General features: G+C 37.2%; 1 protein-coding gene and 1 long non-coding RNA gene across 4 annotated transcripts in view; one reads left to right on the plus strand and one right to left on the minus strand.

The window, feature by feature from the left end:
* LOC139082566 (uncharacterized) overlaps positions 1–13,535 on the plus strand; it is a 71,834-nt gene that overhangs the window by 32,042 nt on the left and 26,257 nt on the right. The gene's annotated exons all lie outside the window — the stretch shown is intronic.
* CABS1 (calcium binding protein, spermatid associated 1) lies at positions 8,286–10,434 on the minus strand. Of its 2 annotated transcripts, none has more exons than XM_008509051.2 (2): positions 9,291–10,434; positions 8,286–8,434 (listed from the first exon to the last, which is right to left on the minus strand). In XM_008509051.2, exons 1-2 carry the CDS (start codon positions 10,329–10,331, stop codon positions 8,345–8,347), a joined length of 1,131 nt encoding a protein of 376 aa, XP_008507273.2. In that variant the 5' UTR covers positions 10,332–10,434; the 3' UTR covers positions 8,286–8,344. The 2 variants fall into 2 exon arrangements, with proteins under 2 accessions (XP_008507273.2, XP_008507272.1); XM_008509050.2 differs by having other exon boundaries at positions 9,038–10,429.

Below are 13,535 nucleotides of genomic sequence, written 5' to 3' on the forward strand. Positions count from 1 at the left end.
ATTTGTTTATCTCCACAGCTTTTTCTTTCCCCTACACCAAAATACATTTTAAGTATGTTTCATTTCTGCGAAAAGAATTTTTGATTACTTACTATAGTGAGTAAGCTGTAAACAGAAAAACTCTGTCTTGGGCATTTTTATATCTCTTTCAAGTAGAAGATTTCCTGGCATCAACTTAGATGATAAATAATGCTTTTGACCAAGTAAATATAGATGAACTTCCTTTCCTTTTCTGACTTTGTTGTAAATTATCAAATTTACAAATAAAAATTTACAAAATTACAAATGTAAAAATCCAAACTTCAAGAGAATGAGAGAAATGTGGGGATTTCAACTCACAAGATGCTTGCCCTCATTAAAGAGAGGCAGCCAATTTGGTTCAGAACAACTACCGCTCAGGCTGATACTGGAGCTTTCAGATTTCTACATAAAATTTCCCTGTCGAGGAATCCATGTCATTAAGCTTTTGCTTATTTTATTATCATTCTGGTTAATAGTGTAAATGGAATATACTGACATATATTGGAATATATTGATAATTATTCTTATTGATTCCTGCTATAATTTCTTGTGTCTCTTCCTCTTGCTTCTTCTTTCATTCTCAATCCAACTTTTACTTGTTCACCAAAATGATCTTTATATAACATAATCAATATATTAACCCCTTGCTTAAAACTTTTGATGCTGGGGCTGGCCCACTGGCATAGTGGTTAAGTTCACGTGCTTTGCTTCGGTGGCCCGGGGTTCGCAGGTTTGGATCCTGGGTGAGGACGTACACACTGCTCATCAAGCCATGCTGTAGTGGCATCCCACATGTGAAACAGAGGAAGATTGGCTCAGATGTTAGCTCAAGGACAATCTCCCTCAAGCAAAAAGGAAGATTAGCAACAGATGTTAGCTCAGGGGCAGTCCTCACCAAAACAAAAAAAATTTTTGATGCCTCCCATTGTCTACATCAGCATTTCCCAAACCATGTTATGCAGAGCACTAGTTCCTAGAGATGTTTACTGGAGCTCCATGAAAATAGAGCTCCATGAACACTTGGTATACATATCCTCATGTGAAGACTCCAGGAAATTCGCCCCAATATTTTATCAATGCATTTTACCCTGAAATTCTTTTTGGTTCCTACAAAAAAACCCCTATTAATTCCAGTGAAACTAGCTTAGGAAATATGAGCTGTTAGTTATGTGAAATTTTAACCCTAAATTGCTACACATGGTGCAATGATTACTTTTATGTGTTAAAATGGGTAGGTTATAGTGCCTAGTTTGGTCAAACACTAGTCTAGATGTTTCTATGAAGGTATTTTATAGATGTGATTAACATTTAACATCGGTTGACTTTGAGTGAAGCAGAGTTCTTTCTATAAGGTATAATCTAATCAGTTGAAGGCTTTAGGAACAAAGACTAAAGTTTCCTAAAAAGGAAGGAATTCTGCCTCGAAACTGAAACATAGAAATCCTGTCTGAGTTTCCAGCCTGCTGACTTGCTTATGGATTTTGGGCTCAAGACCGCAATATCGAGTCTTAACTGAATTTCCAGCCTGCCAAATTGTGCTGTGGACTTTGAACTTCCCAGTCTTCACAATTACATGAGCCAATTTCTTAAGATAAATCTCTCTCATCTATCTATCTCTCTATCTATCATCATCTATTATCTATCTATGAGTCATTGATTCTGTTTCTCTGGAGAACACTGCCTAATATACACGGTCTGGCACAATTTGATTATTTTTGCTTTTGTAAGGCTATAATATCAGTTATAATTTAGTATATCTGTTACCATTCTTACCCAAATCCACTCTACTCTAACCTGACTTCAGTGTTACTGAACACACCAAGTACTTTTATGCTTCTGGATCTTTGCCCTTGCCCTTCCCTCAGCTTAAAACCAGTGATCCCCTTCTTGTCCTGGTAAACTCATATTCATTTCTAAGTATCCAGTTCATACCATCCTTCCTCTGAGGACATTCATAACCTACTAAATGAACTCATCATTCACGGTTTCATTTAATTCATGCATTTAACAGATGTTTGCTGAGCATCTGCTGTGTTCAAAGCTCTCAGAATTGAGCAGTGGACAAAGGGGCTGTGATCTCTTCCCTTAGGATGGAGTGACCAGCTCTTTTTACTCAGGACACTCTAGTTTACGTCTGTTGTCTTGGAGTCATCACTAATAGTTCCTCCTTTCAGTCTCAAAAGTGTTCTGGTTTGGGTGATGAATTATGTGATATTCTTAGTTATCAAGTATATAATCCAGTAGGGAGGATAAATATTAAACAGGTGTTATGGGTTAAGTTGTATCTTTTCCCTTATCCCCAAATACATTGGAGTCCTAACTCCCAGTACCTGTGAATGCTACCTTATTCAGACATGGGGTCTTTGCAGATGTAACCAACTTAAGATGAGGTCATACCGGATTGAGGAGCCTAACTCAATGACTGATGGCCCTGTAAACAGAGAGAAATTTGGTCGCATAGAAGCACAAAGAGAATATCATGTGATGAGGGAGGCAGAGATTGTAGTGCTGTGTCTTTAACCCGAAGAATGTCAAGGATTGCCAGCAACTAGTAGAAGCTAGGAAAGATCCTCCCCTGGAAGCTTCAGAGAGAGCATGGCCCTGCTCACACCTTGATTTCAGACTTATATCCTTCAGAACTGTGAGAGGATAAATTTCTGTTGTTTTAAGCCATCCAATTTTTAGTAATTTGTTACAGCAGTCCTAGGAAATTAATGCAACAAGCAATTTAAAAATTTTGAGTGTTACATAAAGCAAGATATTGTGTACCATGGGACAATGTAATGGGAGAATACAGGGGCCTACATGGTTGGAGGAGATGACATTTAGGGGAGTTCAAGAATGACTCAGCGTGAGTATAGCATATTCAATTATCCTGAGACAAGACATAGCTTCATGCTCTAAAGAAACCAAAAGAAGATCTATATAGTTGAGATTTAAGAATAAAAAATAACAGTAGCGTATCCTGGCTGTGTCCTGATTGTGGAGAACCTGACAAATATCATGAAGATTTTGGACTTTATCCTAACATGGATGGAAAGTCATCAAAGCATTTTGAGTATGGTGATGAAAGTTGCATAATCAATTTGTGCTATAAAATGTCACTCTTGCTTGATAAAACTTGGGATAAAGAAGTGGCAGTGCAAATGGGGGCAAGTGGATTCCTGAGGGCCCAGAAGTGAAAACTTTGGGGTTTTTTTTTGTGGGAGGATGAGAGAGAGAGAGATGTGAAGGAAGAGTCCCAGTTTCTGGCTTTGACAACTATGCAGATGACATCTCTTTCTGAGATGGAGAATATTAGAAGAAGAGAAATTTGAGAGAAAGGAGAATTCCAATTTCAATTTACACTTGTATTATCTTTGAGGTGTATGTGAGAAATCCAAAAGAACATACCAGTACTGTTGTGGAAATAACTGCAGGCTCAAATTAATTCATGTATAATTTACTCCTGATTTGCAACAGGTAGAAGAATTGGGCAACACACATACCACACACATACTGCTCCAATTCCCCAGCCTTCTTGGTACTTTGAACTTACAAATGTTCTTTAATGCATCCTCACATAGAGCGTCTCTTTGGGAGAACTGCCTTTCTTTGTAGTTAAGAGTTGTTTCATCTTAAAACTGTTCTCTCTCTCTGTCATATGGTGGTCAGGAATTCCTTATGACGTAGAAGAGAGTTTTACGTCTGAGGGTATGGGTAGCTGTGGGTAAGGGATACAGTGCAGATTGTGAACAGGAATTACCTTAGGACAGAGGCATCTTGTGTCAGAGGGAACTATGGACAGGATTATCTTGTGACTCAGAAGTATCTTTAATCAAATAAATACAATAAAGTATTACAAGTGATGTTATTAAAGAATGTATATGGTGAGTGGAGTGCACAACAGGTTGTCATACCTGGGGATGGTTAGAGAAGATAACACTTGAGGTGAGTCTTGAAAGATGACTAAATGTTTACCACCTGAGACTGCAAAGATTTCTAGGGACAGGGAATATGTTGAAGGAAGACACAGGGACTTGAAATAGCTTGGGTCCTTGGCTATTAGTAAACTTTGATTTCAGCCAATGGAAAACTCAACTCAAACTCATTTAACTAGAAGAGAAAATGTATTGCCTCATGTAAACAAGCAGGCCAGGTAAGTCTTCATGTACGATGTGACGAGAACTCAGTTCTTTCTATTTCTTGCCTCTTATCTTCTCCGTGTTGGCTCTATCCTTAGCTCTCTGCCCCCTTGTGGTCCCTAGATAGCTCCAGAAGCTCCTGGCACTACATCTTTCCAGACTGAGGTTTCTTTCAGAATCTTATTTCCCAGAAATATGTCCTCTTTGCCCTGACTGGTTTATGTGCTTATTCATGAATGACTGTGACAAGATGTATGGGACACAGAGTGACTAGTTCATTGCTAAAGTTGGGGGTGGGGTCTATCTCACCTAAATCACACATGTGTGAAAATGGAGGAATAGTAATACAAAGAAAATCTAGTTGTATTAGAAAGAAAATTTTATGGTAGGTGGGCTTGGAAGCTAAATTAAAAACAGTAGATGTTAACCACATTAAGGAAACTTAAATTCCTCTCATTTCTTCATTCATAAACATTTGCTATCTACTACCTACTAGGTACTCTCTAGCTCAATAGTCATGGGTCCCAGCTCTCAGGGAGCTTACATTTCTCCTTCATGTAGACAGAGTGTAGTGTAGTGTATGAAGGGAGGGCAGGAAAAGTAAACGTGGGTAGTGGGCAGAGTAAGAACATGCAGGGGCTTGTGCGCCTTGCTGAAGAGTTTGGACTTTATCATAAAGACAGTAGGGAGCAAGTGAAGGGCTTTAGAGAGAGGTGAGTACTTAGGGGCATAATTAATTGGTGGGATGCAAGACCAGAGGTGGAATGGCCAGTTACAAGACTGCAGGCAAGCTTAAACAATGGAGTGGCAGAGGAAATGGAGAAAGGGTCAGGGTTATGATAAGTAGGTAGAATGATTCATTGTTCAACAGTTCACACAAAGTGGTGTGACTTTGAACTTGGGCTTTGGTCTCATGTACATCTGGAGAGCTGAGCTTTGCCACTTGCTGGCTTGCTTATCTTGGTCCAATGACTTTTCTCTGCTCTCACTTTGGTCATCTGTAAAATGAGACTATTACAAGTGTCCACCCACTGTAAGCCCCAGACTCCTCTCTCGGGTCATGACTATTTAGTATATTTGGGAATAAAGACTCTTTCTCACATCCATTGTTTACTTCCATATCTTAGCTGTTTCTCCTTAGGCCCACCAATTCATTTATTTCCTCCAGAATTGCATATTCAAGACCTTGCTTCTTTCAGATGTTTAATGAAATTTCAGGATAAGGAGAAACTTGACTTTGAAATTGCACTATGTAACATTGATTATTAGGCATCCACTCTTTGAAAAGCCTGATGTCCACTGGCTGCCAATAATCTCATTGGCCACTCTTCTTTCTGGACTCTAGCCAGTTGCCAGTGTCCTCTGTTCCTCTTATCTTTGACCAGCTGCAAATTCCCATTTCTTGTGTTATAGAGCATGTTATCTTTTGAATTGTTTAACCATTCCAGTCCAGTTTATGCCTCAGGGCCTCATCTCCCTCACTCAAAGGGGACTATCAAGATATTTGTCTAAGTAAAGGCTCAGAAAAGAACTATGGTTGCAGTTGATAAAATGACACTTTTCACCTTGCCATCTATCTCAGTACTAAGGTGGTTTTGAGGATAAAATAAGTAAAACGTTTAGTAGCTTTCAAATATATTCTGAATGAGATTGAGAATGCTCAACAAGCACCACATGATTTGTCTCCTGTCTACTTTTCCAGTTTCAACGTGTCATTTTCCAACTGATGACACGTTCTAACCACATGGTATGTTCATTTCCTTCAAACACTTGAGCCGTTTCTAGCCTCAGGGCTTTGGGCATGTTGTGTCCTCAGCTCTCCACATTTTTCAATCTTTAGCTTAAATCTCACTTTCTCAGAGAAAACTTCACTGGACTTAAATTTTTGTGTAGTCATAAACTGTAGTCTTTTAGTGGTTTTGTTTGTAATACCCATCAGAACCTGTAGTTAGGCATTTCTTTATGATTATTTGAGATTATTTAATATTTATCTTTTCCAGTGGATTAATTTCCATGAAGGCAAGGGCTGTGTCATGTGGTTCATTACAGTGTCAACAGAGGCTCTTATGGTTCTTGGAACACAGTAGGTGCACAATAAATATTTTATAAATGAAAATGAATACAGTACTTAGTGTCCGACATATAGGAACACTCAATAACTACTAGCTGATATTTTTATTAGGTGTGTAGAAGATATAAATTGACTCTCAAGTTTTCCCTGGCTGATGGTGTTGACAATTATTCTTCCCCTTGGTGTACACTTTATATTCTGGATTTCATGCATTTGTACGTGAAAGCACAGAGAAGGAAACAAAATCACCGGAAGTTGCTTCCTAGAGATAGTCTCTGTTAAGGGATTGTTATATGTATGTATCTATCTATATATGGCATACATATCACTGTATAAATTTTGTTTAGGAGTTTCATGTGAAGATTTCCCTAAAAACTCTTTTATAGACCATTTAAAAAGATACATACTATTGCTTCATATGGGTAAATAGAAATGTAGCAAATTCTATGTCATGAGAATTTTAATTGCTCTTAGTGTTTCTCTTTTATAAACATATAAAATCACATTCTTGAATGTCTTTGGCAACCTCCTTGTATTTAAAACTGTGAGAGCCAGTACAGCATAGCGATTAAGACAGCATGAGCTCCGGAGGAAGAGTGCCTGGTCTGCAGCCTTCTTTATTACGTATTAATTATGAGGCTTGGGCATGTTACATAGATTTTCTGACAGTTCCTTTCTCTGTAAAATGGATGTAATAATATTTTTTCTTATAGTGTTGTTATGAAGAGCAAATGTTATTCTAAATGCAAATACAACAAAACCTGTAGTAAGAGCTAAATAACTCTTAGCTACTTTCATGACCTCTAATTCTTAAGAAAATTCTTAGTTGTAAAATAGCTAGGCCAAAAACTTTAACTATTTTTAATGCTTGCTTTATATATTGCCAAATTGCCTCCCAAAAAGGTTGGAGGAATTTTCATTAGTCAACAATGAATATTTAGAATGATCATTGTCACTTGTCAAATGGATAAAAATATATGTATAATATATAATACATCTAATAGTTTTACTTTTTTTGAATACTATGATCATTGAATATGTTTCACGTTTACTGGAAGTTTGCATTTCATGAATTATCTGTTTATCTCTTCTGCCCATTTAAAATGCTCTCTCTGTAGGATCTCTTCATAAAGATAGGAATCCTTTCACTGCTTTATATAATGCAATTATTTTTCCCTAGTTATCATGTGCTTTTTAATTTTACGTTAATATTCTTTTGTATTTTTTCTTTTTTTGGTAAAGAAGATTGGCCCTGAGCTAACATCTGTTGCCAATCTTCCTCTTTTTTTGCTTGAGGAAGATTGGCCCTGAGCTAACATCTGTGCCAATCTTCCTGTATTTTGTATATGGGATTCTGCCACAGCATGGCTTGATGAGCGGTGTGTAGGTCTGTGCCCGGGATCCAAACCTGTAAGCCCTGGGCTGCAGAAGCAGAGTGCACAAACCTAACCACTATGCTACTGGGCTGGCCCCTGTTTCTACAGAATTTTAACTATTCGTGGTGTCAAATCCATCAATCTTTTTTGCCATTTCTTATCTGCTTAGATAGATTTCTCATCTCCATTTGGATAGATATACACATATGTTTTCTTCTAAGTTTTTGCATGATTTTATTTTGAAGTTTTTGATCCATGTAGAATTTATTTTAGAGTATGGTCTTAAATGGCAGTCTACCTTAATTTTTTCCCAGATACTCAATTGTCAAAGCAGGATTAATTAACCATCATACCCCATGGTTTTGAGGTCCACTTTACCATCTACTAAATTTTTACGTTAAAATGTGTTTCTGGGTTTTAACATGCCAACACAGTTATTCTTATCTATAGTCTATCTAATGGTGTAACTCCTTACCCCTCCTCCCTTCCCTCCCCCTAATCTGTAGCATTTACTATTTCCAGTGTTTTGTTTTTTTAAATATAATAAAATTATGAGTCTCGGTAGAACAATTCTATTCTTGGTGTCCAGAGTTAAGTTATTCTTTAAACAAGCAATGGATTTTCATTTTACTTATCTCTCTCCTAATTTGATAATTTTGTACTAGAATATCAAACACATCCATACACAGTAAATCAGTTGCCGTCAAAAAGATTTATTGAAGAAAAATCAGCAAAGTGAAAACAGACCCATTTTAAAAGCCTGTGTCAGGAAAGAATGAAGATCTATGTCCTTGAATTGTTAACCAAAAGCATAAGAAGAGTGCGATATCAGTGCTTAAGACCTGAAAAAGATGGACAAAAATTCAAGAAAGAAATTTTAAAGAAAGAAAATCACAGTTTTCATATGTTCACCCATAATATTCTTTTGGACAAATGTACATGTTTGTAAAATATCATTTTGCCTTAGTCTGCATCCAACATGAGCCAGGAATATTTCTTACAGGTGGGTGCTAAACAATTACTGAATAGCCTTAATTCTTATGTATGTTTTTTAATAGAAGAGAACCATCAGTTAAATACTAATGAAAAAAATCTGTTTAGAATAAACATTTCAGATATTTTAATACTACAACAATTTTTTTGATATGTTAATTTCATTCTCTCCATCGCTTTAACTCATACTAAAATATGCTATTGAGAATTAACTAAAATGACATACACCATTAAATGTAGCAAGAAGTGAGCTTTCTTTATTGCTCTCTCTTCATATCCCTAAAGCTGGGATTAGAAGGTTTTATATTAGGATAAGTAATTATTGGATAACAATTAAACTTTGTGATACTAGGGGAACTGTTGTATTGCTGAGTTTTCTAAGTTTCCATAAATATATTCTGCTGTATGAGCTCTATTTCTAAGCATCCACATTTTCTAAGTCTAATACTTGCCTTAAAAGCCCACATTCTCTAATTTATTGAGATTTTTGCTTGTTCAACAAACTTCTCAGATGTTTAAGCTAGCTGTCTAGGCTATTGTACAATTCTACTTGACATCTCCTTTGTTGCTTTAAATCAGGAACTCATCTGGTTCTTCTTTCAGTAGTTTAAAGACACCTGTTTCAGTTGTACAATTGTCTTCTGTTTGGTTTGGGACATCTAAATCGGGAGTAGTTCCTGAAAATGCCTCAGTGTCCTTACTTACAGATTCCATTCTATTATTTTCAGACAAATCTTCTTTTGTCATAGTAGATGAATCTTCCTTGATGTTCGTCGCTACAGATGCAGGGACAATGAAGTCATATCTGGATTCAACAGCACTTAGCAAAACAGGATATTTCTCTGCTTCATTTGCAATCTCTCTTTCTGTCCAAACATTGATTTCCTCCGTAGACTCTTCATCAGTTAGCGGAATATCTTCTGGGTTGTCTTTGTCTCTTTCAACAGTGGTAGTGAGTTCAAACACAGTGATGAACTTTTCCTCATCAGAGTCAGTTAGTTTAGGCACAACATTAGGGTCATCCTCTGGAAGAATTAAGTCAATTTCAGTTATTTTCTCTTCTGTAACGGTGGTTATGTCTGGAATAGTGGTGACGTTTTTTTCAGTAGCTGGAGAGATTTCAGCCTCAGGAATAGAGGAGTCAGTGATCTGGACAGCCTCATCAGCAGCGACATTGGATTTAACTGAGGAGCTATCATTGTTAGCTGGAAGGGCAGGGGTGTCAGCAGTGTTGGTGGTGCTGTCTTTTAGTGTGCCAGAGACTTCAGAAGTTGTTGAGACATCTTCATCCCCTGAGCCAATAGTATCCAAGAAAACATCTTCTTTTGCCCTGTTAGTGGAAAAATCTATTAAAGACACAGTAGCAACAGGTGATGAGATATTACCAATTTTCATTGAAATGAAATCTTCAGTAATACAGTCACTAGCCATGGAGTTTGTAGTGCCTGTCAGAGTGGTAATTTCTTTCTCCAGATGAGTTGATGATTTAAGAATATGGGATTCAGCATCATCTTCTGATTTTAGTCTTTCCTTTAGAGATGTAAGCTTGTTGTATGTAGTTGTCGAAAAATCACTTTCTTGCATATGGTCATTTACTGAAGTAATGTGGTCTCCTTCTGAAGTAATAGTTGTTTCTGATCTAGGAATAGTGTTTTCAGCCCCAAAGAAAATGGTTGCTTCCGTTGTTGTTTTACTGCTTTCTGTTGGAGGATGAGAATAAATTTTTGGCACACCATCTTCAGCCATGGGACGAAGTGGCACTATGCACACTCAGAGGTCTTTCCCTGGGCCCAGTGATATCCCTAGGCAGGAGAGTAGTATTCATTATAGTGATGGAAGCACTGGTCATCAAGGTGATTGTTACATCAACCACAGGGCCAATGGCATTGGCTCTCTGTGGAGGTTGTTTCTGTGCTCTGATTGGGCACCTGGTTGCAAGAGTATTGATATTAGATAAAAAGAAAATAGAGTCCTCTCTGGTTATGTAATCAAAATTCACAGCTGAATATCAATTGCAAAGAACTTGGGATTTAACATATTTCTGAATATAAAGGATGTGCCTTCCAATATGGGGCTTGTGTCACTTGAAACAGACATAACAGAGTCTGCCAGTGTCAATGGAGGAAACTCCAAGAGCCACAAGATTATCAGCATCATCTCCAAGTTGCCTGTCCTTCAAGTTAAGTAGCAATATCTTTTTTGAGGTGTTTGAGGTGAAGCATCTTCTCTTGAGATTCATGGTATTTAAATGTCTAAAAAACTTCATGGCCCTTTCAGCAGTGAATGTGGCTGTAGAAAGTGCTCAGGGAGCAGGGATTGTAGTTAGTTCTCTTCTTCAGGGAGGAAATTCTCCCTTTTTCAGTATGGATAATAAAAAATATGTTACTGACCTGTTAGAGTCTTTGTAGTTTTCTTCTTCCCTGTAATTCTTACTTTTTCTTGAATTAACTTGAATAACAGTGAGAGTGTCAGGTTTTGTAGGTTTAATTTCTTTAGAAATGTTTTCCTGTAGAGAGTGCTATTTCAACCTGAAAAGAATTTTCTGGCAGGAAGTTGGTGGTAAATGTCAGAATTCACCCAGAAACAAGATCAGGCTGTGGAATAACTGTATTAGCCCTAAGAATTATATCCTCAATTTCAGAGGGAATATTTTGTCTAATGATGTTAGTTACATCAGTCATTATTATTTTGTTATCATCTTAAGATTTAGCTAATTAGATACAAGAAGATTGTAGTCTGGTACTACTCTTTTCCCAGGGTCATTAGAAGAAAGAGAACTTTCAGACTCAGACAAAACTAAATCTGAAAAAGGGCAGCAGTTTCGCCTAGAGTAGTGGTTTCCATCTCAAGGGCAAATGCTTATTCTTCATTAGATATGGACTCAACCTCAAAGTTTACAGTGTCTTTTCTTAGTTGATTCACCTGGTACAGATATATCACCACTCTCTGTAGAAATATCAGACAGGTTTTAAGATGAACATTTTTCATTTTAAAGATATGGGCAGCTTCTCCAGAAATGATTTTGCTTCAAGGGGCTGTCACTATCATGGGCTCCCATGTCTCACTGCTCCAGGGAATGCTGTCAGCATCAGAGACAGGGAAGGAAGTCTCAAGTTAACGATAGGCACAGTTTCTTTATTTCTAAATAAAAGTACTCTCGGTTCCAGTGGCAGTAAAGGAAATCACAGGGTAAAGCCATTCTCTGGGCTGGCTAACTTAATGGGCAGTTTTTAACCTCTACATTTTTCCTCATAATCTAGTGTTTGTGAAGCTTAATTCAGGACAAGGCATGCTATAAACCAAAGACTTGGTGTCCTTTTGGGGGAATTTTTTTGTGTACAAAAAGGGGAAAAAAAGATGGAAGTATTAGCTATGTAACTGCTGGAAGTTATCTTGGTATCTGTTATGGTGAATAGAGTTAGAATATGGAGGAAAATTTTCATTTTTATGAGTATTATTTTTTTTAAAGATTGGCACCTAACATAACATCTGTTGCCGATCTTCTTTTTTTTTTTCTTCTCCCTAAAGCCCCCAAATACATAGTTGTGTATTCTAGTTGTAGGTCCTTCTGGTTGTGCTATGTGGGATTCCACCTCAGCATGGCTTGATCGGTGCCATGTCTGTGCCCAGGATCCAAACCGCTGAAACCCTGGGCCGCTGAAGCAGAGTGCAGGAACTTAACCTCTCGACCATGGGACCAATCCCCATTTTTATGAGTATTTAATCTGCACTTAGAAATGTCAGGTGAAATGATGATATCATCTTCATAGATACTAATTTGTCAAATAGTCTTTAATTTCAGGGTTTACTTTTGTGGTCTCACCAACTTTGCTTCTACTAATATAGCTATGAAGTGGATTCACATTGATTATAGCATAATAAAGCTTTTTTCTCCTATGGAGAATATTATTACCATTATTGTGTTTTTTAAACCATTGGGCTCAAAAAGGACACTTCAGATGGAGAGTGTGTGTCATCCATCAAAGAGCAGGAAGCACACGGTGAAAATCCTGATGGGACTTCTGGAACTTTAGCAATCTTGAGGGTGGAACTGGAGTCATCTGCTCTAGGGAATATAGTATATTCTTATCTGACCAATAATTACCATTAAAAATATTATCTGTCTTAATCTCTGTATGACTCCACTCATATGTGGATGTTAAACATGTAGACAAAGAGGACAGGTTAGTGGTTACCAGGGGAAAGGGGAGGTGGGGTGGGCAAAGGGTGAAGTGGTGCACCTACAACACGACTGACAAATAATAATGTACAACTGAAATTTCACAAGGTTTTAAACCATCATAATCTCAATAAAAAGTTAAAAAAATATTATCTGTCTTAAGGACAGAAGATCAGATTCTATAGATAAGTTTCATTTTATCAGAATTGTAGTTTCTTCCGTTGTGGTATCTATCAATCTAATGAGAACATTTTGTCTTTTCTCAGGAAAGTATCAAATTTATATCCATTGACATGTCTCTTAGAGTATATATCTTCCTTATTTTGGTAGCTGTAGCAGGAGTTTTCTTGGGTTACATTTCATACTTGCTCTAAATTTTGAGGTGTTTGACTCAGTGATTATGCCTTCAAGTAGCAATTTCTTCAGCTTCATGATGAACAGCTGTTTTTTTTAAATGAAAAAGTGGAAACTGCCACCAAAAAGGGGAGATTTCTCAGTAAGGCCCCAGGAAGGTCATTTGGCACATTTATGATTTTCAGGGATACTTGACTAAGAAGAGTCCTCAGAATCAGACTTTGAAAGTGCCGATGTCGTAGTGATGTCCACCATTGAGACTTTCTTTGTATGGTGCATATCTTAAGATTTATCAGAAGAAATGTCAAGTGCAATTTAGAAAGAATCAACTGAGACGAGTGGTATCTCCTATAGAAACTAGAATTCCTATTTTAGAGAGAGTCTATGTGTCTTCAGATTTTATAAATTTATTGGAG

Source organism: Equus przewalskii, chromosome 3 (genome assembly GCF_037783145.1).
Source record: "Equus przewalskii isolate Varuska chromosome 3, EquPr2, whole genome shotgun sequence".
NCBI lineage: Eukaryota > Metazoa > Chordata > Mammalia > Perissodactyla > Equidae > Equus > Equus przewalskii.